A 25,013-nucleotide genomic window follows, 5' to 3' on the forward strand; every position below is an offset into this window, starting at 1 on the left:
TGTTGGGCACAGATCAAAGGAGAGAAGCAGAAAAATACTTGTTTCCTGGGTCTGCACTAGGTACGATGCTAGCTCTGCCCTGCCGAGGCTGAGGTACAACTGGGGATGTGTCTGGGGAGCTGAAATGATGAAAACTGGGCTTTGGATATATCCATAATTAGCCAGCAACTGAGTGGAAGTGTTCAGCATTCCCATTTTAGACTTCAGCATCTGCATTCTTCCTGAGTCCCTTCCTGGAGCTGGCCTTGAGCTCTGAAACTGAGAGCACATTCAAATGGCATCCAGTGACTGAAGTGTCTAACTCTTTGGTATCGGTGGGTCCTGGGGATCAAATTTCAGGATCAGTGTCTAAAGGTCAAATGGATCATTTTAGAGGGCAGTATCTTCTGAGTATCTTTCTGATGTTAACAGAGACTGAACTTAGGTCATCTTTGTTCAGTTAAGAGCGAACATATTGCAAGTTCCCTAAATAAAAACATGGAAACCTTAATCATGCAAACCCTGACAAAAGGAAAAAGGCATGTTAAGTTACAGCCAAAGCTGGAAATAATAATGAGTAACAGCAGTTAAGTTCCCAAACTGAGAGTAGCTACACTTTCAGATACATGTGCTGACTGACTAGCAGTTCAGCTGCAAAACCTGCTGGTATGAATTTGTTGAGGGGCGAGTTATCAATGCAAGCAAATGCCTTGTATCCCCATGCGGGATGTTATAAAAAAAATTTCAGCATCAAATATAATTGCATTGTGGCAATTACTGTCCAAGTGGCATAACTCTTCAATCTCACTCCTACTGGGGAAGCTCATGATAGCCAGAAGAAAACAACTGTCTGGTTTTAAATTGGAAAGACAGGAGCAGAGGCAAGGAACACGTCTTGCCTTCTGCCTTCAGTGAAGTCAGCTCACTTACACACTCACAGAGCCTTGACTCTGTAAGGATGAAGATTGGGAGACTTGCAACCCATTTCAAGCAAGATATCATGGTATGAGGATGTTCTCCACTCTGCCTTCCAAACCAAAAGGGATCACATGCGTTGAAACCACACCACCAGTTCCCCAAGAGCTGAGCTTGCGAATCCCCACTTTTCCCATCCCCATGCCAAACCTTCCCAATCAGCTCCAGCACAATAGCAAGGAGACAGACCCCCTCTTCCCGCTCTTCTCAGTGCCTTGTCGCATTTTGCTGAGGCTGCACTGCTGTAAGTATTCTGCTCTTAATTGTATTTAAGCAAATGGCTCAGAGAGTTGGTTGATGCACATTCATTTGCAGGGCCGAGGTCTTAAGTTCGCAAAAGCAACCTTCACTAGAACCTCTGCTTCCCCTCTCCATTCCCTCTCCCTTGCAACAACTACAGTCCCGGTCCCATGTGAACAGATTAATCTCAACTTAAATTTCTTTGCCCGTACAAGCTTATTTAGAAATAAGCTATTACATGTGTTACAGAGCATTCATTGGAGAAATGCAAAATATTGGATCAGGATGTTACAACAAATCAAAAGTATGGTAATTAACAAAAGCATATACATTCGCTTATGAATGTGCTTAGAACACAGTAAAACATCACGTAATTATGTATAAATAGTGTTTTCCATTCATCATCTCTAAATCATGACTAAAGTATTTATAAACTTTACCATAAAGCATTACCAAAGTTATTTTGACAGCCATTATATAATATATTGAATGCCAAGCAGCGTAAAGTACCACCAAAAAACAGAGCGATGTTTTTGCATCAGAATTCCTCTATTCCTCACAGATCCATTACTCATCTCCACTAGATTAGTCACACTATTCATGTAAGTTGAGGGCCACTGAGAAAACTAGTTCAAGCCATTGAACATAACTTAAAAAGAAGTAAATAAAAATACTTACATTGACTTTAATGATGTTCAAAGGATTTCAGACAAACGGAGCAAAAGCACTCCACTGTGTGCCTTTCATACTAGGTTTTTCCTACTTCTTCAGACTAGAAGCTTCCTCCCTAGGACTGATACATTACCTCTCCTGTTCCCAAGGACAGCTTTCACCTTTTAAACAATCTACTCTAGTCAAAAGAAATACTGTTTGCAGCTTATATTAGCAGAAGCAAACATTTGGTCATGAAAGTTTGAGCATCATAATTGGTATCAGTTATCTGAGTTTTATCAAAACACTTTCATAAAATTCATCAAATTACAGGTCCAGATGGAAAAAAAAAAAAAGAGAAACAAGTTTGCCTTAACAAAATAACTTTATTCTCCTTAGAAAACTGAAATTGAAAACCTGACCCAAACATGAACATGCAGTGTTTTCAACTTAGACATATTTTTTGCAAATGTCATCCATTTGGACCAGTCCATCAACTCTGACGGCTTCTGCAGTGTTCCATGCCTATATTTTCACTGTATGTTGCTTTGTGCAGGCACTGTACGTTAGGTACACTCTGTGCCCTTTCTACACCACAGATAGAAAATAAAATAAAAAAAAAAAACCCGAATTTACTAGTTCCAAGGAAAAACAAAATCCTCTTATCTCATTTTTAACCAGCAGGTATTTTTCTGGGTAGTTAGCTCAAGCTGCTTTTGACAAACTCTAAAAACACTATCTGTGTAATGAGAAAGAGCATCAGGTTCTCCATCCCTCAGCTCTGATTAGAAATGGGATCCACACCCCAGCTGGATATTTCCAGTTCATGCCCAGTAGAAATAATGTTCTGTCCAATTGCCAAACGTTGTCCCATGTGGCCAGCAAAGGTTGGACAATAGCAGTAACACAGCTTCAAGTAAAGAGCTGAAAACGATCCCCCTTAACCGGAGGCCTCAATTCTGCATAGTTTAATAATTCGAACACCACGATTTAACTTCCTTTTTTTTTTCCCTTTCAAGTATTCGGTGCAAATTAATCGTATCGTCAATGCTTATGTTTCCTACCTTACTTATTTGTAAGGGCATGTTCAAGTGGCATTCTAGAAGGTTGATCCTGCGGTCTGTGCTTAACTGGTAATCCTCATGCACACTGGTAACCCCATTGAATATCAATGTAAGATTGTGGTGCCAGGGAAAGTTAAACAAATCCGGAGGAATCTGTTTTATTAGTCTTTATAGGATTTGTGTGTGTGAGCGTGTGTGTGTATCCATCCACACTTGGGAACAGTAGTTACAGGAAAAAAAAATACAAGGGATTCCTCCGGGGACGATAAGCGCTGCTAGTTCTTGAGCTCATACCGATGCTGATGTTGCAGCCTGTAAATGTTAAAATATCTGATGATATTTTCTTTCCTGAGGAACTCGGTGGTATTTCTCACAGTTAATACGTTAGCTGAGCACATCACACAAAAGTTAAGCCCCACGCTTGCCCTTGGCCCTGTTCTCCCCAGCCTGGACCCGTTGGACACGAGGGTACGAGACCGAGAAACACGGAAAAACTGTGCCAACGTGACAAACCAAAGCCATGGCCCTGCAAAGGTGGCAGTCTCAAGAGCCGACCGGGTGGCACCAGGACCGCTTCCACGGACGCGGGTGGACGGCAAGCCCCGGCCTGACCCCTGCCTCTGCCCGGGCCCTTCTTTTCCCACCGAAACAGGTCAATGTCTGCAAACCGCGGACGAAGCCCCCCTGGAAACCCCCGCCTCGGGTTTCCGGCCGGGGCAGCCGCCGTCCCGTCGCTGTCGCCCGGTGGACGCTGTTTGTCTCTGCTTCAGGATTACCAAAAAAAAAAAAAAAAAGGCGTTAAACCCCTCGTTTTCAGCTTCTCCTTCGTAACCGCCTCCCCCGGGATCTCTCCTCAGAGCCTAGCCGCACAACCAGCCCCTCTGGCTTGCCCCCAGTCCCTCGCGGACACGCGTGGGCTGCGCGCCCAGCAGCCCCCGCCGCACGCCTGCCTCCGCGGCGGGACGCTGGGACTCGGCCCCCCTGTCGCCCACCCGTGCAACCTCTCCCCTTTTCTCCGTACTCCGCGGGGCGCGCAGAGGCCCGCCTACCCCCCCCCCACCCCCCCTCAACCTCGAAAGTCCCAATACCTCCAGGCGATGCGCGACCGGCGACAGCGGAGCTGCCGAAGGAGTTTTTTGTGGGGTGATGTTGGTTTTTTTTAGTTTCGGGTTTTCCCCCCCACACATTTTCCCCTTTATTTTCCATTTTTAGTTTCAACCTTTGAGGGGAAAAAAAAAAAAAATTAAAAAATAAAAAAGCGAAATATACCCCCGCATTACAGCCCACCTGAGAAAGAAACGCTCTCCCTTTACCTCCCACTCGGTGAAGAGTTTCCCCCTTCGAAGGAAAAAGGTTGTTAAATAACAGTGCTTTTTGTGCGTGCCCGCGCGATTTATGATTCAACAACAGTGTACCAGTGAAAATACGATCCGAATATTTCAATATTAAATTGTTTTCTTTATCCTTCCTATTTCTTTTCGTCCCTGGCGTGAGGTTTTTTCTTAAAAACGGGCAGAGGGAAGCCCTTCTCCGAAAATCCCTGCAGCCACCTTGGGCTCACCGAGTAGAATTTTGCGAATCCACTTCGAGAGGTTTGGGCCGCCCTCATAGCAGCGTGATTTCGCTTTTTTTTTCTGTCGGGATTCCGCCGCAAACATTCTCAAACCTGCCCTTTCTCCAAGCCACCGTCATTTGTGGGAAACCCAACGTTCTCCCCTCTCCCTTGCCTCTGAGACCCGGCCGCCCGTCCCTATGCATTGTTTACGGGACACAGAAATGTCCCTTACGTTTTCCTCCTATGGGTTAGCGATCGCGGAGCTTCTTGTGTCCGACCCGTTAGGACCTGCCTTGAAATACAGCTATTTTTCTGCACATAGGTATATATATATATATAAAAATAATTTTCTTTCCCCGTATATATATATATACATTTTTTTACCTCTGCTAATGAGTCCAGTTTCGGCGGCGAGCGGAGGTTGGATTGAATTTTAAGAATTTCCCCGAAAGGCTGAAGTTTCTTTTCGACTGGTGGGGGTTTTTTTGTTGTTGTTGTTGTTTTGGCTTTTTTGTTGTTGGTGGTTTTTTTTTTCTTTGTAGGTGAATTCTGGTTTTTAGTTTGTTTTACTCGGCGAAAAGTCCCAGCCGGTGCATGAGTCCGTCAGAAGCAAAATACGGCGGCGGGTTTAACCTGCCGTCCCCAAGCCCGCGGCGAGGGTCCCCGTGAGAGGGGTGCGGGGCTGCTCCTATTTTGCGGGTAAAAAAGGGCAGCGCGGGAGGGGAAGGCGGGTCACGCTGCCCTCTGCAACCGTTTCGCTCAGGTTTCCGTGACCTGGAAGCCGGCTTTAGCCTAAATCCCACCCAGGACGGCGGGGCAGGGACCCAGTTCCCGTTCTGCTCCCTGCGAAAGCCTCTTTCCCCCAGCTAAGGGACGGGCGCGGTACCGGGTACCTGAGCCGGGAAGCGGGGAAGGGGGGAGGCTGATTTGGGACGGGATGGGAGAAGAGGCCGTGCAGACAAGGCCCGGGGGCCATCGGGGGGCCGCTCCCCGACCCCACACTCCTTGCCCTACATTTTGAGCAGCAGAGGCAGAAATTGCCCCAGCCCCCCTGCTTGCTGTTTCCCGGGAGGGGGGAAGTCGGGGCCGCGGCTGCCGGCGCAGGGAAGCGCGCAAGTCCCGCCAGCCCAGACGGGGCCTCCGCCGGCGGCGTGGAGGTGAAAGAGCGTGCCCTTTCCCTCCGCCACGCCGGGCCGGGCCCTTTTTGGTGTAATAGGATAATTACGGAGGGGCGGGCGAGCTTAAGCAAACACACTCGCCCCGCCGGCCGGGCCTCTCCCGGGGATTCGTATTAAGAGCCGGTGCATTGTGTTTTGCAAAGGGGCGATCCCAGACCCCTCGCAGCAGCGCGGGGGTACCATCAGAGGGCCAAGGGCTGCCATCGGGTCAGGCCCGCGTTAAAAGCCCGCCGGGCATGATCGCTCGCGACGTGGTGCTGGCGGGGACGGGGGACCCGGGGCATCGTCCTTCTGCAAAAAGCGGCCCCGAGCCCTGCGATCACAGCCCCACGAATCCCGCGGCGCCCGGCTTTGTGCACGCTGCAGCGCGTGGGGCCGCCGTCGGGTCTCCGCAGCCTGGAGCGAAGGGGATCTGTGGGCGCCGGCAAACCGGCGGGGGATGTTTCCTTCACCTTTCCTCGGGGGAAGCCGCTTCGGCTGCTCCCGGGGTTAAGCCTCGGTCACCGGCGGCCCGTCGGGCAGCGGGAGAGTCACGTCGGGGGGCTGATTGGGTCGGGGGGGAGAGCTAGGGGGCTGCGAGGACCATCGGCAGCGCCCGCCTACTCCCGCGGAACTCGGCTCCGCTTCTCCCCTCTCCACGCACGCAGCAGTGCGGGGGACCACCTATAAATACATATATGTATGTGTGTGCCTTTGTAAAGGTACTCGTGCGCGTACATGTATATACAGATAAGTGTAATGTATATGTGAAATATGTATAATGTGAATATATAGTATAAATGTGTGCTATATGTACATATGCACGTGTGTATAAGGTATGCACACATCTATGCGTACGCGGGTACATTTTCTTCTTTCTACCCAGCGCAAAAAAAGAGAGGGGAAAGTGATCGGATTAGTTAATGGCGGTGCGGTGGGTCTCGTGAAGGAGGGCCCGCGCTTGTTGCGGCCCCACGCACGTCCGTGCCCCGGCCCACGCCGGCAGCGGGGTGCCTGGTGGGGATACGAAGGGTGCCCCCCACCTCGGTGCCGTGAGGTCACGGCCGGTGCACCAAGGGCATACGGGAGGATACGGGGCAAGGGGGGCGCGGGTCTTCGCTTAGGGAGATCGAAGGAGGGGGAGACGGCTCGGGCTGCCACAGCAAAGGGCCCCCACCCCCGGCTTCCCCCCCACCCCCGGCTTCCCCCCCGCCCCGGCCTCTCGTCCCGTCGCAAAGTGCTAATTGCGGATCTGTTCTGGCTCCTCTGTATTTGGGTCCCTCGGAGGGCGCTGCGCGGGAGGACACGTCACAGATACATTATCCCCTCCCCTCTTGAGGCTTTCTTGGCTTTCTGCAGCCTTTGCTAAAGAATTAACAGAGAGGTCCACTTCAGAGCTCCTTCTGCCCCTGGGAAAAAAAAAAAATTAAAATAAAAAAAAAAAGGAAAAGGGAAAGGAAAAAAAAAACGGATATCAGTGCGGAACGTGGCGGCTGGGATTTGTGCGAGGAGGGGAATTTCACCTTCCATCCTTGCCGTATGGTGAGGATCGCTGCTCCGTGCGGGAGGTGAACGTAGCAAACCCTCTCTTCGCCTTTGAAAGGCACGTCTATGGGAGAGAGCCACCGCTTTGCTCTTCAAATATGTGACAAATAATAATTAAAGACGGAAACAATTCCTGATCTTGCAAATTCTTTTTCTTTAAAAGGAGGGGAAGCAAAACAATAAACAAATCCAACAAAATCAAACCCGCGCCTCTGCCAGCACTCGGACTTGTTTGGAAAGAGACAACGCTGAAGTGGCACTGGTCCCGAGGAAAACGGATCCTTTAATTTGACTCCGCATGAGAACTGCATTTGGAGCCGGGCGCAGCGGCCGGAGCGGCGGGAGCAGCCCCGCGGCCGGCAGCCCCCCGGTCCCTCAACTCAGCTCCCCCGCCACCCCGCTGGGCTCGGTGCTGCCAGCTTCCCGGCCCTGAAGCAGCCCCTCCGGGACGGAGGAAAGCGTCTTTCTGCCGCAGGACCACAGCCGCCGCCCGCCGAGAGGAAATGCGAGCTTGTGATTTCGGAGCGCTCCAGCCCTCTGCTCCCCCTCCGCACCGGCTTTGACCGGCGTTTAGCGGGGGTTCGCCTCTCCCGGCTCCTCGGCATCTCGGCCTCCGGGACCAGATCCTTTCGCACGTCGTTAAACGAGCGGCGCCGTCTTTCTTTTCCTTTTTTTTTTTTTTTTTTTTTTTTTTTAAGAAACAAAACGTCCAAAAATGGTTCAGACTGCTTAGCCCAATAACTTCTTGCGTGGACGCTCGGTTTTTAATTTTTTTTTAATTATTATTTTTTTTAATTATTATTGTTAGATGGGGAAGGATTGGGTGCAGGAAATCCTTCGGTGAAGGGAACCCAGTGCTTTGCTCCCCGTTGAGGAGAAGACCCGATTCCAGCCGCAGGCAGAGGACCGTGGTTCGCGCAGGTCTTTCGCTCTGGGTTTCGAAGCGCTAGATATTGACGGGGCAGAGCAGAACTGCCTTCTCCTGAGCGGCTTGCCTGTCCTGGTTGCGCTCGCACCAGTTCTGTTGGTGTTGTTTTTGTTTAGTTGGTTTAGCTTTTTTTTTCCCCCTCCCCTTTTCCCCTTTTTTTTCCTCCCCTTTTAATTTTTTTTTAAATTATTATTATGATTTGAATTGATTTGGGTGAATTCCCTCTCTCCCTTCCTTAAACGAAAATACTAACTCTGAAGCCGAGATCCATGCCCCCTGCAATTCGGAAGAATCAGGTCTAATATGCCAGTGTCATCTTCGCCTTGCAGTAGTCGCGATGAAGGAAAAATCCAAGAACGCGGCAAAGACTAGACGGGAAAAAGAAAATGGAGAATTCTACGAACTGGCCAAACTCCTGCCCCTGCCCTCGGCCATCACCTCCCAGCTGGACAAGGCGTCTATCATCCGCCTCACCACCAGCTACCTGAAAATGCGAGCCGTCTTCCCCGAAGGTAAAACACCCCGGGGGTCCCCGGGAGGGACCCTCCGCTCCTTCGCCCGGCCAGCGCAGGAGGGACTGGGGCAGCACCCCCGCCTGAAAGATGGGGAGGGGGGCACGCATACCCCGGGACAAGCCAGCATCAGCCTCTACGTCCCGGGTGGTAAGGGGGCTTGTTTGCAGGAGTCCCAGCCCCAGGTGGCAAATGAGGGGCGAGCCGCTGGGGGTAGGAAAGAGCCCGCGCTGCACTGCCCTTTCGGGGAAAGGCTTGCTGAGGGGGTGCCGTGCGGAGGAGGCGGCTGCGAGAGGCAGCTCCAGGTCCTCTGAGGCTTTAAACACCAAAACAGCTCGCCCAGGCCGCCCAGAGGAAGACGAACCCCCTCCCGGGCCCCCCGTACCCCCGGGAGCCGTGCCCAGGGGTGCGAGCTGCGAGGGGACCCCGGCCGGGGGCTGGCGGCGGGTTGGAGGAGGGGGCAGAGCCGTCTGGTTGTTCCCCCCCGTTCCTTTTCCTCCCTCCTCCTCTGCTGCCGGTTCAGCTCCGTCTGCTCGGGGTGGTGGTAGTGGGGGGGGTGGTCGTCCCAAAGAGAGCGGGTTCCGTTTGCCTCCGCCTTGTCCGGAGTCTGCGGCTCCGACCCCCGGGGGAGGCCCCTCGGCACGGCGCTGCTGCACGGCCTGAGAGGGGGAAAAAAAAGATAGTGTGGGTGTTATTATTTTGGTTTGGTTGGAGTTTTCTGGAGGTAGGGAAGCAGGCTGGGAAATAAGGCGCGGCGGCTTCTCGGCGAGGCCCCCTCCGCCTTCTGGGGCCGGGGAGGGCCAGTCCGAGCCCAACCTGCCTCGGAGCGGGGCAGGGACCCCGCTACCCCCGGCCTTGGCCGTGCGGGGCTGGGGGCCCTCTGCACCCCGAGCGCCGAAAGGACGCAGGGCTGGGACCGCTTTGGGTGAGGGGAGGGAGCCGGTCGGCAGCCGTTGGAAGCCGCCGGGCTACCCCTGCCCGCTCTTTTCGTGCGGCCGCCGAGCTGACGGGAGGCGTGAAATGAAACGCTGGCCAGTGTCTGCGGGTGGCTAAATAAAGCCCAGCTCCCCGCTTTGTCATTTGTTTGTGCCTCTTCGGACGAAAGGAGGAGGGGGGGGGGGGGGGGGATGAAGGAATTAACACAATTAATTCCGGAGTGGAAGGTCTGCTCTCCCTCACGGTTTCTAAGGAGCTTTACTAAAAGGCTGCAAATTAAAAAAAAAAAAAAAAGTTGAGAGGACTGGAAGAAAAAAACCCCACTCCCAAACCGAGAAAAGCTTACCGTTACGGTCATCTAATTCAGTAATTTCGGGAGCAAGTACTGGCCCTGCTATGAAAAGCCAGGGCTCCTTCAGCCTGCGCCCCGGAGGCACGCCGAGCCGGCGGAGGAAGTGGAAGAGAGGCGCTGCTCCTCTGCTATTTCCAGCCATTACCCCCCACCATCGGGAAATTTCCCGGTGAGAAACAGCCCATCGTGATTTGGGGGGGCGGGGGGGGGGGCTCGCCTGCCCTGGCTGGGGAACATGCCCCCGAATAGCTTTGATTTAGGAGGAAATAAAAGCGGCAGGTTTCGTGATGCTGCTGGGTGTGTCCCTGCTTTTCCAGCGCCTACTGATCCTCAAGAGCAAGAAGCGACCCCGAGAGCAGGTTTATACCCACAGCTCGGGTGTGTTTTATGTGTCTGTCTTCCTTAAACAGGCCGGGCGTGCGCTTCCGCACACTCTGCTTATTAAGAGCAACGTTTAAATGCATACGGCGAATTCCTGATCTTTCATCGTCTTAAGTACAGATGGAAATACATTTAAAACCAAAGCTTCGTAGCCAGGGATGACAGACCGGGGGAATAACGGCCTCCAGTTCCCGAGCCGTGCGTTCAGTGGCTGGGAGGGTGGAAAGTAAAGGAGGAGGTGGGGGGGGGGGGGGGGGGGGGAAGCCGAGGAGAGGCGGCCGCGGGCAGCCCCCGCGCCCCCGCCGGCTGCGGAAGAGCTGCCCGACGGCACATGGCCCCGCGTTACCCTGGCTTCCCTTTCCCTCGGGATTTGTCTGCAGAAAGAAAGGAGACGGGATCCTCTCCGCGCCCCACCCCCACCTCCCCCCCATACTCGGCTGATGGTTTCCAGTTGTCTCTACTGGGAAGGGAGAGGGGGCAGCTCAGCAGCCCGAGAGGGCTGCCCTGAGCGGCATTTTAAATTCTGCTGGACCCGAGGTGGGAGTAGGGGCGGACATATCCGAGGTCCTGAGGCTTGAAGTAAAGGTGGGCACGTAACAGCCACCCGCGGGCCTCTGCTACCGGAGCAGGGGGAGCCGCATCCCCCTCGGTCCCCCGGGAGTCACTCCCGAAGCTGCCGCCGCCGCGGGTCCAGCGCCCCAGGCCGCCCCGGCCAGTACCGAGGCATCACCCCGCTACGGCCCAAGGCAGTTTACTTCCTACAGCCCGCAGGTTTTTTTGGGGAAACGACGACACACAGGTCTGAGAGGCCTTCAGCGTGCCTGCTAGGCCCGGGGTAGCCGCAGCCAGCGTTGTCAGAAATGTTGTCCAGCTATAAAACCGGCTTCCAGTTCTGTCTAGACTGGAGGGGAGGAGAGAGAGAGGGCTGTGTTTTTGAAAACTCCGGTGGATGGCTTCCCCCACCCGCTTTATTTCCAGAACGAGCTGACACATAGTTTAGGCAGAGTTCGAGACCCTCACAAGCTTCGGCGGGGCTTGTAAAGGAGGTTCAGACAGTTCTCCCCCTACTCACCCCGGCCTGGGTTTTCCCGGAGATGCACATTTAGGTCTGAACTCTCCGATGCCCCCGCGGAGGAGCTCGATCAGGCTCAAAGGAGTGACAGTGAAAAGAGGTTTATGTTCCAGCTCCTTTCCCCTCTCAAAGCCCAAGCCCTGGAAGGCACAATTTCGTGCTCCGATATCGCGGATTTCGCCATGCGGTTTCTCTCTGACCTTCAGATTCATGAATTAGAAGTCCAGGAGACAGCAACCTACAGCCTCCCCCGCGCTCCCGCTCTGTAAGATCGTCTTCTCTTGTGTTTTGATTTTTTGCCAAGGCATTTATTACCGTAGAACAAAAATACACCACGGGACTTCTTCTATCTTGACTGTCAGTTGGTGGTTTGGCTTTTAGTGTTGGTTTTTCTTTTCCTTTTTTTTTTTTTTCCTCCTAAAAATGAGCAAATGAAAGAAAGAGACACGAGAATAAATCGCTTTCAAACCCCGCCATTCTCTACTCCCCCTACTATGGCAGATTGGTTAAATTGGGACCGTCTCCCTCCCCCATTCCCAACGCAGTTTCCAAAACTGACTATAACACTGCACATTTATGAGTGTTTAAACCGGATGGGAACGAGCTAATTAAGAAATTACTCGAAAGATAATATGCTCTATACAAAACAATCGGAATAAAATGGCTCTGCGGTAGATCTTAAACCTGTTCCTTATGCCGAGACGTAGACGATAGAAATAACTGGGAGCATACACAGTTTTAGGTCCCTATTTAAACCTGGCAGTGAATGTATATTTTAAGAAAACCCAGGCGAATTGCAGCTATTCCATCTAATTTTCACGCACACTCGGAAGAGGTTAATTAATGAATTAAATAAATTAAGCCCGAGCTGGAGGCGTCAGTAATCCCTCTACGAAGCCGTGCCTCTATTGTAATAACCGCTAATAGAGGCTTTAAAGCTCTTACTAAAACAAAAGTGCTATTAGGGCTTCCCCGGAGCTGCCCGGCCGTCCCCAGGCTGCGGGAGCCAGCAGCCCCTCGGTGCGGAGACGGGTGGCAGCGGCGGGGGAGGCAGGGAGGGAGGGGAGTGCAGGGGTCAATGCCGTGGGACCTAGCCGTTTGTGGTGTCCCCGATTTCGGGCCGGTTAGCATGGTCTGGTGTTTCTGGGTTGCCGGGAAGAGCCGGCTATGGGTTTGTCTGATTGTCGTGGAGAGCGTTTTTGTTGGTTTGGTTTTTTTTTTAGTTTTTTTTTGTTTGGTTGGTTTGTTTTGTTTGGTTTGTTTTTTTTTTTATCCTCTAGGACTAGTTCTTTTTTTCCTTTTTCCTTTTTTTTTCTTCTTCTTCTTCTTCTTCTTTTTTTTTTTTTTCAAACTAACGTCTTGATCTTTATAGCCGTCGCTCCCATTGCCCAGCCCCCGGCTGCCTTTCCAGCCGGTGACGCTGAAGCTCGCAGAGAGGAGGTGGGCGGGTGGCCCAGCACATCCCCTCCGAAATTAAGCTAAAGCAGCCTTTTTCTTTCCTAAAGAAAAATCGACGTGGGAGCTTCCTACCCCAAGCAGAGGTGATCCTCGCTGGGGCCGGGGTCTCCCGGTCGGCTCCAGACCCTGGCCGGCCCCTCGGACCCGCCCGCCCAGCGGTGCGATCCTCTGCGCCGTCGGGGCTGAGATACCTCGCCCCGGGGCTGCAGACGCGGCTTAGGGCGAGGTGCCGTCTCTGCCCCTCGCCCCGCTGTCTCCCCTGCCTCCCGGGCTGACCGGTCACCCCCTTCCCCATCCAACCCCGGGCCTCGCCTAGAGGAGGGAACCAAAGCCAGACGGCCCCTCGGTGATTTCACCGTTGCCGGCCGCAGGAGAAAATCCCCCGGGAGAAACGGCGCTGAAAATCCCGGCGCTTGTAGTTGAGCCCGGTTCCGTGTGAAGGATGGCGATTGAGTAACGCGGAGGGACCCTGCGCTCCGGAGGAGCCGGGGAACAATGCAGTAAGGCACAAAGGAAATACTCCAAGTTACAGGGCAATCCGATACTTAAAGTCATACATCGCTAAGTAATTCTTTTAGCAGAATCCCAAGCAGAAAAGCTACCGGGCTTTCAAATGTGTGTGTGTACGAATTTATGTATTTAGTGAGCAAAGGTGGGAGTCGTTCCCAAATATTTCTAGATCTTATTACAGTTTAACTCACCCCCCACTCGCCTTGGAAACTGGGAAATGGTACAAAGTGAGTGTTGAGGTACTCTGAAAAACAGAGACGATAAAAGGCGGTGGGGTTGGCTTGGGGCGGGGGGAGGGAATCGCGCCCAGGTTTGCCGAAGGGAGGGGGACGCTTTCGGGTGAGACTCCCCACGTCTTTTATTGGTAAAATAGCACGTACTTAGGGGTGTCGGTGCAAAACCCCCTCTGTGTCCCTGAGACGCCGTTGTCGCAGCCGAACCCGCCGCCTCGTGCCCGAGGAGGGGTTGCAGGGCACAACGGTGATTTTGGGCCGGTTGTTTCCCCTCTTCGCGTTGCCCGCCAGGCATCTCGCTGTGCCCGTCCTGCCCTCCCAACACGGGCCCGTTGGGGACAGGACTGGGGGTCGCTACAGACGCACCAGTAAACGGAGGGCAAACAAGGATTGGGGTTCAGCTCATCCCTGTTCGCCGACGGCAGAGCGACAGGTCACCCCCACGGGTGTTCCCAGCATTGGCAGGAAAGATGCTACAGCTACTCGCTCTCTCGCAGGGAAATGACTCTAAGGGCCAGTGTCGCAGGTAATTCGTGTTGCCACGGGGGATTTTAAAACGTTTTCTTCCAAAACGACCCGCCCGGCACAGCACAGCCCGTTAAAGACCCGGCAGCCTTCCCTTCCCCGCCGGGGCCACCCCAGCAAACTCCCGCCGCGTTGGAGGGATGTAGGAAACGCTCGGTTTGTGTCGGCGGCTCTTTTGGCCTCGCTCCAGTCCAGTGAGTGAAAATGTGCGTTCTTTACTGGCCGGGCAGGAGCAGCTCGGCTGAGTCTATTGCATCCATATGTTTACAGGAGGTAGGCTGCGGGTCCGCAAACCTCTCGGCAGACAGGCTGAGCGGCGTGAGTCCTTCATTGTAAACTTCAGGTTTTATTCGTTTCGTTTTCTTTCCACCTTTAAAGCGATCTGCAGGTGGATTATATTATAAATTCGCTGGCTTTAAAAGAAGCTTAGACGAATGCCAGGATGATCCACCAAACGCGTTTGCGTTTGATGCAAGTTCGCAATTGCAGCTCCAAATTAGAACTTCAAAGGGAACAAATCTGCAGAAGTTTGTTTTTTTTTTTCAGTCTGGGTTAGGAAAGAACCTCAAAAACAGTGGAGTTTTGGGGGATGCTGTGAAGCCGTACCTGGTCAGCCGTGCTAGCCAGGACGGAGCAGATCGCCACGCACGGGTGCGGCAGAGCCACGGTTCGTTCTTGAAGAGCTTCTTCGTGAGCAGCTCAAGGAGTAAATCCGCTTCATCCTTCGGAAAGTTAAGGCTCTTTTCAGGACAGTTTTTACACCTCTAAGCGTAACCCCCTTCTTAGGGTTACAATCCCATGTTTCGAGACTTGCGGTTAGTGAACCGTAATAAGGGCGAGCCGCGCAGCACCGCGGCTGGCTCTCTCGTTTGCATTTTTTACCGCTCCGGGAAAAGAGACTGCAGGATGTCTCTGCAATCCTCAAACTTTCCGGCCCAGGGGAAGCAGCGTTTCAGCAAAAAGAATATTTTGATGGTTCCCTGGGAGTTTAGGAGCCTTCTCCAAATAACATATTGAGAAATGGCGGTAGAAAAGCGTGACTTTTCGTTTGGCTCTTCAAAGGAAATTTCTGAAACACTTCTCTCAGAGGAGGGAAAGTGTCCTTCCCCTACCCACAAAAAAAAGCGTGGCCGCACACAGCGCGCTTCTGCAGGACAGTCTGGGGGGACTCGCTGGGGCAGCTGGAGCGACGCACACGGTGCAGGGGGACAGATGCCTCTTCTTAAAACCGACCTTGGGTGCTGTTACTGCCTTTTGACGACAAAAAGGAGGCGCAAGGGCCGGCCGAGGTGCCCTGCCTGGCGCTGGCAGCCGCAGGCTCCTTTGTGCTTGCCAGGCGGGCGCGGGGCTTGGGACCAGGCTCCCCTGACGCGGGGACACCGGGGGCAGGCGAAACTCGAGGGGAGGCACGGCGGGCAGTCGCGTTTTGCCAGGAGTCCTCTCCACGGCCCTTCGTTTTTTTTTTTTTCAGTGGGAGATCCTGCCCACCCCCAGGGACGCCCCAAGAGCGGGCAGAAAGTCTCCCTTCGTTTCTAGACGAGGGCTACCGGCGGACGCTCCGCCAAAGGGTGCGGCGGATTCGGGAAGGCTTCAGACAGGACGTTTAGGAACCACGCTCCGAAGCCGGAGCTCAGGGCAAGGCTTCCCCCCGGGTGCCAACTTCTCCTTCCCATAACGGAGCCGAGTGGGGCTCCCGCTGCAGCGGCCTTTGCCCCTGCAAGCTTGCGGCGGGGGGTTTCTGTGAAAGCACTTGGTGGGCGAGAGGGCACCGCGGCACCCGTGTGCGCCCACGCGAAAAGCTGCAGGCGGGACCCTCGATGTCCCCGGCCGCTGCCAGCCAGGGGCGCTTGCGGAGTCCCCGTCACCGCGGCCCGGCCGCCAGCACCGCCGGGCTGGCAGCACCGAGCGCCCCCGCCGTTCCCCACTGGCCCTTCCGAAGCGCCTCTCGGCTGCAGGGGACCGTGGGCAGGAGCACCCTCAGGGCTCCGAGGCCTCTCGGAAGCGGTGCTGTAGCCCCGAGGGCTGTCCTTTCTCTCTCTCTCAAAAAAAAAAGGTATTAAATGGATGCGGTCCTGTCCTCCCTGTCCCGTCTCCCAATCCGTGCGCTCCTGCGGGCAACGGCACCCCGCAGAGCCTGCCATCAGGTGCCGACATGAGCCCCCAGCTCTTCGGCTGGCACGGGTGGTGAGCGGTCTCAGGTCCACCGGGGAGCTGGGGCAAGCCTTCTTTGCGTGGAGGAAAGGAAAAACAAATAAACAAACCTCAGACGAGCCTCCTCCTCTCGCCCCAAGCCCCCCTCCCCCGCCCCAACACAGCTCCGTCAACAACCTGACCGAGGGGCGGCGAGGCCAAAGCCCTGCTCCCGGCGTGGGCGGCAGGGGCGGAGGGCAGCGCGGCCGGGTGTCGAGGGCCGCCCTGCCGCACCTCCCGCGGGGAGCACGCGTGGCCGGGGCAGTCACTGAAGACAGGCGAGGTTCTCGCGTGTGCGTGTGTGGAAGGGACTCGGCCTTTCCCACCTCCCGAGCCCCACTCCCCGCGGGTGGAGTGGGGAGAGCGGGCGGGTTGGGGGCGGTGCGGGTGTGAACGCCGGGGAGGCAGGGTGGGTCCGGCTCTAACCAGTTTCTTGGTTCCCTTGCAGGTCTGGGCGACGCCTGGGGACAGCCGAGCAGGATAGGGCCCTTGGATAACGTGGCCAAGGAGCTCGGATCCCATTTGCTTCAGGTAGCGGACGCCTCCCTCCTCTCCTACGCGCTGCGCATCGCAGGTCTGGTGTTGCGGTGTGACCAACCTCCCGCATCTCTTCCTCCTCCTCCTCTCCCCCGCACAGTCAGAGGAGCCTGGGTGAAGCCTTCCTCACACCGCCCGGGAGGGGACAAAAACCCAGACACCAACCACTTCAATTACCGGGGTTTTTGTTTGTTTTCGCCTTTGACAGAAGTAACAATTTACCACGGCACTAACCGGCTCTCGGCGCAGGCAAAGCGTCCCCCAGCCGTAGAAGCGAGAACCAGGCGCCCAAGAGCTGCTGGTGTTGTCCCGCGGGCAGCCCCCGGCCAGCGGCAACTGGGGAAGGCGTTTAGGCCGGTGGGGTGCCGGGCGTCGGGGACCGTCGTTCTCCGCCGGTGACTCCGGAGGAGAAACCCTGTCAGGGAGGGCAGAGCTGCCGAGGCCGGGGGTGCGCACCCAGGTTAGGATCTCCTGTGGGCGTTAGCACCCGAAAACAGCGTTGTTCGCTCTGGAATTCTGCTCTGGAATTCCTCTGAACTCCCCCCTCCATGGACGAGAGTGTAGGAAGTCGTGGCTGGGGCTTGTGTACCAGCCAGCTGGGGCAAAGAAAAAAAAAAAAAAAAACAACCGAACAACCAAAAAACTCACGTTTAGCTCTATTTTTTTCTTTTTTAATACGTGAACTTAATACAGCAAGGGTTTTTCTCCCCCGATTTTAAAGACCTAGTAAACCGTAATCATTTAACGGCCGTTTTTATTGTGGGAGGTTAATTCCTGGTCACAGAGCTGGCGCTGCTTTAACTGCTCGCTCGGGCTGGGGGTGAAATCTCCGACACAAACTCTCCTCCGGGGCCCGCACCCGCTTTCCCTCCCACCGCCGAGTCGCCAGGAGGGCTCGCCAGCCTTCGGCCCCCACCAGCCGGTGCCGTTCGGGCCGAGACCCGGCCCTTGGCCCGCGCCCCGGGCCGTTGGCCCCTTCCGTGGCTGGAGGGGCCGTGCGCAGCCCCCCTCCTCAGGTGGTCGCCGTTCCGCCCAGGCTGAAGCGAGCCGCCTGCTCCGGAGGAGGTTAAGGAGGCTTGTGCGGGGCCGTCCGGCCTTTGGAGCGCCGCGCACGGTCGTTGAATTGCTCCCGCAGCCCCGCAAAGTGTCATCCGGTCATCTTGAAGTGAAAAGCGGGAGCGCTGTCCGTTAGGGTGGTTGGAGGCACGCGTTGTTGACCGCGCATCGTAAATGGAAATTGATAAAAGTTCAAAATTATCTCATGTGGAGGTATTTCTAGCCTTGAGAAGTCTAAGTAGCTGATGCCAGCTGTTCCACAATCACTGGTCTACCTAGAAAATACATACCTAGTTATGTCGTAGAAATCATCGTAGTTACACTTGCTCCTCGTCCCTGTTAGCTCTTTAGCATTTTGTCTGGCATTAAACGAACTTAAGTAACATTATATGCTAATTACCTGTAATACTCATTTTACAGTTCAGTTATTTTTGAATTATGAATGCCTAACATTTCAATAAACCCCCATTTACTCTAAACTTCTTAAAGGTTTCTTAGACTGAAACTTTACATGGGAAGTTTCAGCTTCAATATGCCTTTCTGCACAGGGAACTCAGAGACCTGCTGCACCATATAATGCAGTAATGGAAGCACTGACACGGTTTTAGTTGCGATACTGGGCAGAGCAATTGCAAGATGACAGTGTTTAAAAGCAAAGTTATGGCTAAAGATGCAATAATTTACTTCCCATTTTAATACTTCTACAAAACTTAATTTATGTTCCAAAAAAAAAAAAAAGTAAAGGCAAAGAGTAATCTGGTTTCAATTACATGCTGTAGAATCGTTAGTAGGCCAGAGAATAATTTGGAATATTTTCTTACTGGGGCAGCATGTAAAAACACGAAGCATACAGGAATTTATTGCTTCTCTCCTGGTTCAATAACTTAAAAGATGAATTAAAATAGGTGTTTATTTTATCTGTGTACTGTAAATTTTTTTCTTTTTCTATTCCACATATATTTTCCAATGATGTTCATATGTATGTGGTGATCAAGGCTTTGTAAACTGCTTAGAGATAATCGATACTTCTGGACTGAGAATATCAGATACTTTTGAAAAAATGCCTCAAATTGGGGACTGAAGAATCAAGGTACCCCCAAACTGATAATTTGTACATCCAAATTGTGGCCAGTTTTGGCTAACCTGTACTGTTTGCATCATATTCTTTTTTTTTCTCATATGAATGATACATTACTAAATCAAACTTTAGCTCCTACTCACATAAGTAACACTTACCTACCAATCAATATCTCGTCAATAAGAATTTGCAGAATTTGACCTCAAGTTTCCATTAGGTATTACCATTAGCAGGGATTCACAAACGGTAGAGATATAACTTAATAAGCATCAATATATCTCTTCAGGTGTGATAAAGTTTTGAATGCTGATTTATTTTACTTTCTTTTCCTAAGTTTGCATAGTTACGTAGCAGGCAGCCCTCTGTTCAGAAAGACATTATTCAAAATATAGTCAAGGAAATTTAAAGCATTGCTTATGGTGTCATTAAATATATTGCAAATCGCAGTAAGCTGTGTCTGCCAATTATACCATAATAAATGGCTTGCATAGTCCTAGACTTTCCCCTAAGTACCACATAGCTCAGGATTTGTACTAAGTGCTAAAATAAGCAGAATCAACAGGAGAATGTTAACTTAAAGTGAAGCAGTAAAGCTAGCATCTGTAGGAGGAATGAATTGGATTTCACAATGTGTGTGCGTGTCATAGAGTTTGTAGGAACGGCGCTACATAAAGGTTTCTGTTCCTTAAATTTTGCTGCTATTTACTGCTGTTGAAGTTGGATAGCAATATGCCTCCAAAAGACTTCAAAATTTTTTTAACTGTAAATGATTTAAACAGAGTGCTTGCTTTTAACCCCACATATTTCTCTTTTTCAGACTTTGGATGGCTTTGTGTTTGTGGTAGCATCGGATGGCAAGATAATGTACATCTCAGAAACAGCATCGGTACATCTTGGCTTATCGCAGGTATGAGCGATGTATTCTGTGTATCTATTAAATATGGATACTAGATTTGGAAGCTAACACTAGTATCTTGCCATGTGTATAAGGCCATTGGTTTTTAGGGGTATCTGAAGCTTTGACTTTATTCTCTGACAAATAGCCTTACTTAAATATTCAGTTTTCCTTTACTTACAACCACATCATGACTATCTTTATATCTTTTCTTGTTCATTGTATTTTACTCCTCATTACCTTTAAGAACGGTAATAAATAACACGATATTGCAAATTGCAGATATATACAGAGCTTGAAACCCAAACCTATTGCCTGTGTGGTAACGCTATACATCAGAAATAAAGTTTAGAATTCAAGTCTATATGTTTTAGATTGTGTAAGATATTGAGACTTGCTATGAAATAGAGAGGAAATCTGATGTGGAACATGAGTTTTATGGTAAATGTGCTTTAGGAAAAAAAAAAAAAAGAGGGGGGCAGATTTATGAGTGCTCACATGGAATTCAGGGTAGTTTTTCCTGAGTTTTTCCAGCTCAGTGGTCTTTTCAGTAAAGCGTTTTATATGCTTGTGATAGAACTCATAAAACTCAGTTTACTACTGTTCTGCACAAGAAGTATAAGGGGGTTTTTATTGTTTTTTTTTTCTTTTTTCTTAGAAGGACATTTCTAATTTTTTGCCTTCTTGGGACAGGCACAAGGGCAAATAGCCTGAATTTATTGCAGAGAGCAAGCTTCCAGACCTTTGTTTGTAAATATGTTACACAAATTTCCTGATAGCACCTGACCTAAAGCTTGCCGAAATCCTACAGAAAAACTCTTAATTAATTTCACTGGGCCCTGGACGAGACTTGCAAGGAACAGAGCTGTTTCTTCAGAACCAGTTGCATCTCAAACACTTCTCAGAGCTAAATAAAGTGAAATAAAGACTTAATAGCACAGGGAAGAAAAATGAGGAGATGAAGGTGAGAGACCACAGGATGTTCTGAAAAGGCTGGGGAATATGCCCTGTGGCTATTCCAATAAACAGAGAAGGGGCTGAGTTGTGGAGATTGTACATGTACTTTAACTCTGGTAGTAACTAATATTTTTGGTTGAAAACCTGTGAAATTCTTTGAATGTGAATTAGCAGCTATGAGAAAAAATAGAACCCTAAATGGCTAGAAAAAGCAAGTATATAATCTCATAAACACCACTTCTAAATCCAAAGGCAACTACAATGCCTGTTTCTGTAATCTTTTTTAGAAAAAGTTTCGAGAATCAGTATTCTGTGTGGATACTTTTTTTTTCCTGGCAACTTCAAAAAATGTGTCCAGGGAACATTCTTAGTCCAAGCAATTTGTTCAATTGAGTCTATTAAGAGTATAGTATCAGTTTTTTCACAACATGTAATGCATGTTCAAATTACTTTAAATATTGCTTTGTTTTAGAATAAACTTTCCTAGAGAACAGCCATATTTTCTACTCTGAATCAACAGCATTATCAAAAGTTTTTCTTGCGTTCACTTTTGAAAAGATCCACCACGCTTCTGACTGCTCAAATAGATTCATTTAGTCAGTACAATTATTCCAAAGCACTGAGTGTTCCCGTCTGTCCTTGCTGAAGTAAAGTCTCATTGTCCCATGCTTATTGCTGTTTGATAAATGCCAACAGATCTTCCAGGTTTTGTCCAGAAATTGTTTCTTTCTTTTCTTTCTTTTTGAAGAATATCAAATAATCAGATCTCATAGATCTCAGTATTACCCAGTCATCTGGCAAAATTAAAGAGCTATGGGATCAGTAGAGCACTAAGCAGACTTGGCCATATTCAAGGAGAGTGTACTGAAAGCATTTACGGGCTTTAGTCATATTTAGCCCTCACACCCTTACGGCTCTCTGCACAGACTGAATTCCATGTGCATTGCAAATGTAAGTATCTATAACCTGTAGTGCAAGAAGTGCTGAGCAAAACTAGAGGATTTGGTCATACTGCTTATTGAGGTCAGTTTAATAAGCGAAATAAAAAATGTTTCACTTTATCAGAGGTTTCTAAATGAATGGGCTGTACCTCAAACTCCCCAGAAAGCTCTAGAATGGCTCTCAAAACACTAAGTGCTCCAGCAGTTTCACAGCATACATTTTTTTTTATTTATAAATAAAACATCCAGCGAAACGAGGCAGTGTTTTTCCCTTCTCTTTCCTCATACTGTTTTATAATCTAATCTATTCTTGCTATTTCTCTAATAAAAATGTTCTATTTTTGAAGGGACAATTTTGCTTTAGGTAGTACTAGCATTAATACTAGGCTACTCCTACATACTAGGATATTAATATATCAACACTAGGATATTCCTGTAAGCTTCCCAGGGCTCTAAATGAGTTCTTGTTCTTACTTCTCTGGAAATCACTGGGAGTTTTGCCACTGACATCAACAAGAATGAGATTGGTCTGTAGAAGCAAATTCTGCAAGTCTCCCTCACCAAGTCATAATCCCACACTATATTTTCAACAAGTGCTCTCACAGAGCCCCAGCCAATACAAGCTGAGACCAGAGTGATGATGATTGTAGAAAATCTTTTAGAGTGTGCATAGAAAGGCCTTTTTATTAAATAATTTGACAATTAACTAGTCCACACATCAATTTCCAGTTAAAGTGCAATTTGTTTAAAAATATATATTTAAACTAAATAAAAAGTCCATTTAAAAATATTTTGCAGGATATTTTTGGAGACCTACTACAGTAGCCTTTATCTTCTAGTTGATCTTGAATTTAACTTCAGCAGAAATAAATCAGAGCTTCTGAATAACCCTTCACTGGCTGGTGTAGTTAAGCTAGTTTAAACTTTAAAAACACTGTTAAGGATTTTTTTTTTCAGCACTACTTCACTCACTTCTGTCTGCAGCATCAGAGAATCAAAAACAATATTTCTGAAAAGGCTACATCTTCATTCACGGACTGATTGCTTAATTTGTGGCCTTCGATTTTGATCTGCCTTTGCTCTCAACTGTAATAGTAAATATTGTAAATACTGATGGTTAGGAATTTCTCCACCATCTAATTTGAACTGGCCTCAGAGCAGTGTTGAACTGACTTGTACTAGCCGAGAGGGCCAATTTCTTACCTCTTTTTTCCATTTTTTCCACAAATACGTTCAAATTCCCAAAATATTTCTTTCCCCTTAGAGTCCAAAGACACAGAACGGAGAGGAAAATCCTCTTAGGAAACAATAGTGAAAGGTATTTTTTTTTCTAATTTTGAAAGTCTGGAGCTTATTCCAGCCATTTTCTGGGTCCATGAGGGAGCCAAGCTTATCTTTGACTTTTGACAAGCCTTGAAATATTTAACCACAAACATCCGAACTTTTCCAAGAGTTTATTTTACTTTCATCAAATAAGTATATGAAATGCAAAATATGTAATTATTTGCTCTAGAATCCATCTACTTAGTCTTCTGTGTTTATTATGAATCGTTTCTTGGCAGGAAAAAAATGTGCAGCTGAATTACACATAAAAAACCTCTTAGTAGGAAACAGCGATACTTGGTAGTAAGCAGGTATTTACAGATATTAAAAAGCTGCATCAGGGAAGCTGGTTTAATAAACCTGAGGTATGGGATTTTAGAAGGTTTATGAATTGAACCATATGATTTATTTTTTTAAGTTTTCAGTGTTTCTTTGTAGGCTTTAAAATAGCATGCGTGCACTATGCGTAGCAGGAGACTGTGGTCAGTTTCAAAATTATGTATACATATTTTGGTTATTTGACTCTTACATAGCCCCCACCTCTTTGCTGACTGCTTTATGTTTCCACTTGCATTTTTACAGTCAATTTTGGTTTCAGTGTTGTGTGTTCACCTCCCGCTGATTTTGCTGGGGTTGCAAATGCATACATCAGAGTAGAAAATATTCCTATATGTATAATGAGAAAAAACTAGTCATTAGTTTGACAAAGCACTGTAGTATTGAATTTTAGATATAAGCCCTGAGGTACAAATTACAGTTCAAATGATGTTGTGACCTTGGGTCCACTCCTGTTAATCCTGTGAACAAACCTGTATTTCTGTTCAGCAGTCCTTTTGATATAGGTAGTGACTTTTGGAAAAGCAAGAGATACCCATGAGTTATACTTTGTAAGAGAGTAGATGCATGTTGATGTGCTTGTGATTATACCCAGTAATAGCAGAGATGCAACAAGATATTTTGGATTACTGCAGCTGATGTTGCTAGTCAGGTTAGTTGGTGTTGTTTTTCTAAGAAAGTCTTCATACTGAAGGGAGAGATTGCTTGCATATAGCCACCTTTTTTTTTTTTGTTTTTGAATATTGTATTCTCTAATTCAACTGTTTTAATTCCTAAGGCAATATATACTCTTCAGCAAAATCACTATTAGCCAAAGATGAAATAAGAACAGGGACACAAATGATACTCATTTTGGTTTGAACACTGACCAGAGCTGTGCATTTTTGCAACAATATTTTTTTTTATGTGTTTTGATTTACTAAGCATATAGGCCAATGAAATGCCCATAACCATAAGAATTATTAGAATTTTAAAAAATCAATTTAATATGTCTGTAGGTGATTATGATATTTACAGAGATAGCTGTGGATATTTACAATGTTTTTCCCCACGTACTTAAAAACCAACAGAAGCACAGAGAAGCATGACTCACAGTGAGATTGCATATTCTCCTTCCTCCTCTGCCGCTAAAGCTTGAATATGGGATGTTACTATAACAGGTCCCCACCTGTTACAATCCTGAAAAGGAACAGACAGTTATTTTTAAGGAGTACTTTTAGAGAAAATTATATAAATGAAACAGCATAGATAATTTCTTTTCCTTTCCCTTTCCTATCCTTTCTCCTTCTCTTTCTCCCCCTCTTGTCCTCTGTCTCTTACTTTCTTTTCTTGCTCTCCTTCTTCCTCTTTCTTCACTTCTTTCTCTCTACGTTTTTTCTCTCTTTCTTTTTCTCTCTCTCCATATCTCCATTCATTTATTCTTTTTACCTCTGTTTTTTTTTCCTTATTCAGCAAATTTTTATTCTGGTTAGAATATCCAACCAGTGTTGGTGTTTTTGTATTTGCAGGGAGGGGCTGTTGGAAAGAAGCAATGGGGAATAAGTGGCTAGAAAAAATGTTAGTTTGCGTAGTCTTGGGAAGAGACATTCCATGAATAATGCACTAAATGGAATGATGAGAAACATTT

General features: G+C 49.2%; 2 protein-coding genes and 1 long non-coding RNA gene across 3 annotated transcripts in view; 1 reads left to right on the top strand and 2 right to left on the bottom strand.

The window, feature by feature from the left end:
* Positions 1-2,183: 2,183 nt before the first annotated feature.
* Positions 2,184-5,585, bottom strand: LOC147602254 (uncharacterized). The gene is made up of 3 exons (XR_015257537.1): positions 4,849-5,585; positions 3,998-4,128; positions 2,184-3,673 (listed from the first exon to the last, which is right to left on the bottom strand). It is a non-coding gene; the product is annotated as an uncharacterized LOC147602254 (long non-coding RNA).
* A 2,500-nt stretch (positions 5,586-8,085) lies between these two features.
* On the bottom strand, positions 8,086-10,000 carry LOC147602255 (uncharacterized). The gene is made up of 4 exons (XM_086765287.1): positions 9,889-10,000; positions 8,992-9,265; positions 8,348-8,462; positions 8,086-8,187 (listed from the first exon to the last, which is right to left on the bottom strand). The coding sequence occupies exons 1-3, from the start codon at positions 9,898-9,900 to the stop codon at positions 8,407-8,409; spliced, it is 342 nt and encodes a 113-aa protein (XP_086621413.1). The 5' UTR covers positions 9,901-10,000; the 3' UTR covers positions 8,086-8,187; positions 8,348-8,406.
* The window catches only part of SIM2 (SIM bHLH transcription factor 2), a 61,598-nt gene continuing 44,980 nt past the window's right edge, over positions 8,396-25,013 (top strand). The window contains exons 1-3 of the mRNA XM_086765274.1: positions 8,396-8,606; positions 16,712-16,794; positions 19,752-19,841. Of these exons, the coding sequence (XP_086621400.1) occupies positions 8,432-8,606; positions 16,712-16,794; positions 19,752-19,841 (348 nt within the window). The 5' untranslated portion in view covers positions 8,396-8,431. The remainder of the gene's footprint in view (positions 8,607-16,711; positions 16,795-19,751; positions 19,842-25,013) is intronic.

This window comes from Chlamydotis macqueenii, chromosome 1, assembly GCF_036417535.1.
Source record: "Chlamydotis macqueenii isolate bChlMac1 chromosome 1, bChlMac1.mat, whole genome shotgun sequence".
Classification (NCBI taxonomy): domain Eukaryota; kingdom Metazoa; phylum Chordata; class Aves; order Otidiformes; family Otididae; genus Chlamydotis; species Chlamydotis macqueenii.

What these genes read in the sequence shown, in the direction of transcription:
- LOC147602255 (XM_086765287.1), bottom strand. An exon ending in CCTGGGCACGGCTCCCGGGG is followed by an intron (nt 8,463 to 8,991) that starts GTACGGGGGGCC and finishes TTTCCCGTCTAG; the next exon opens with TCTTTGCCGCGTTCTTGGAT.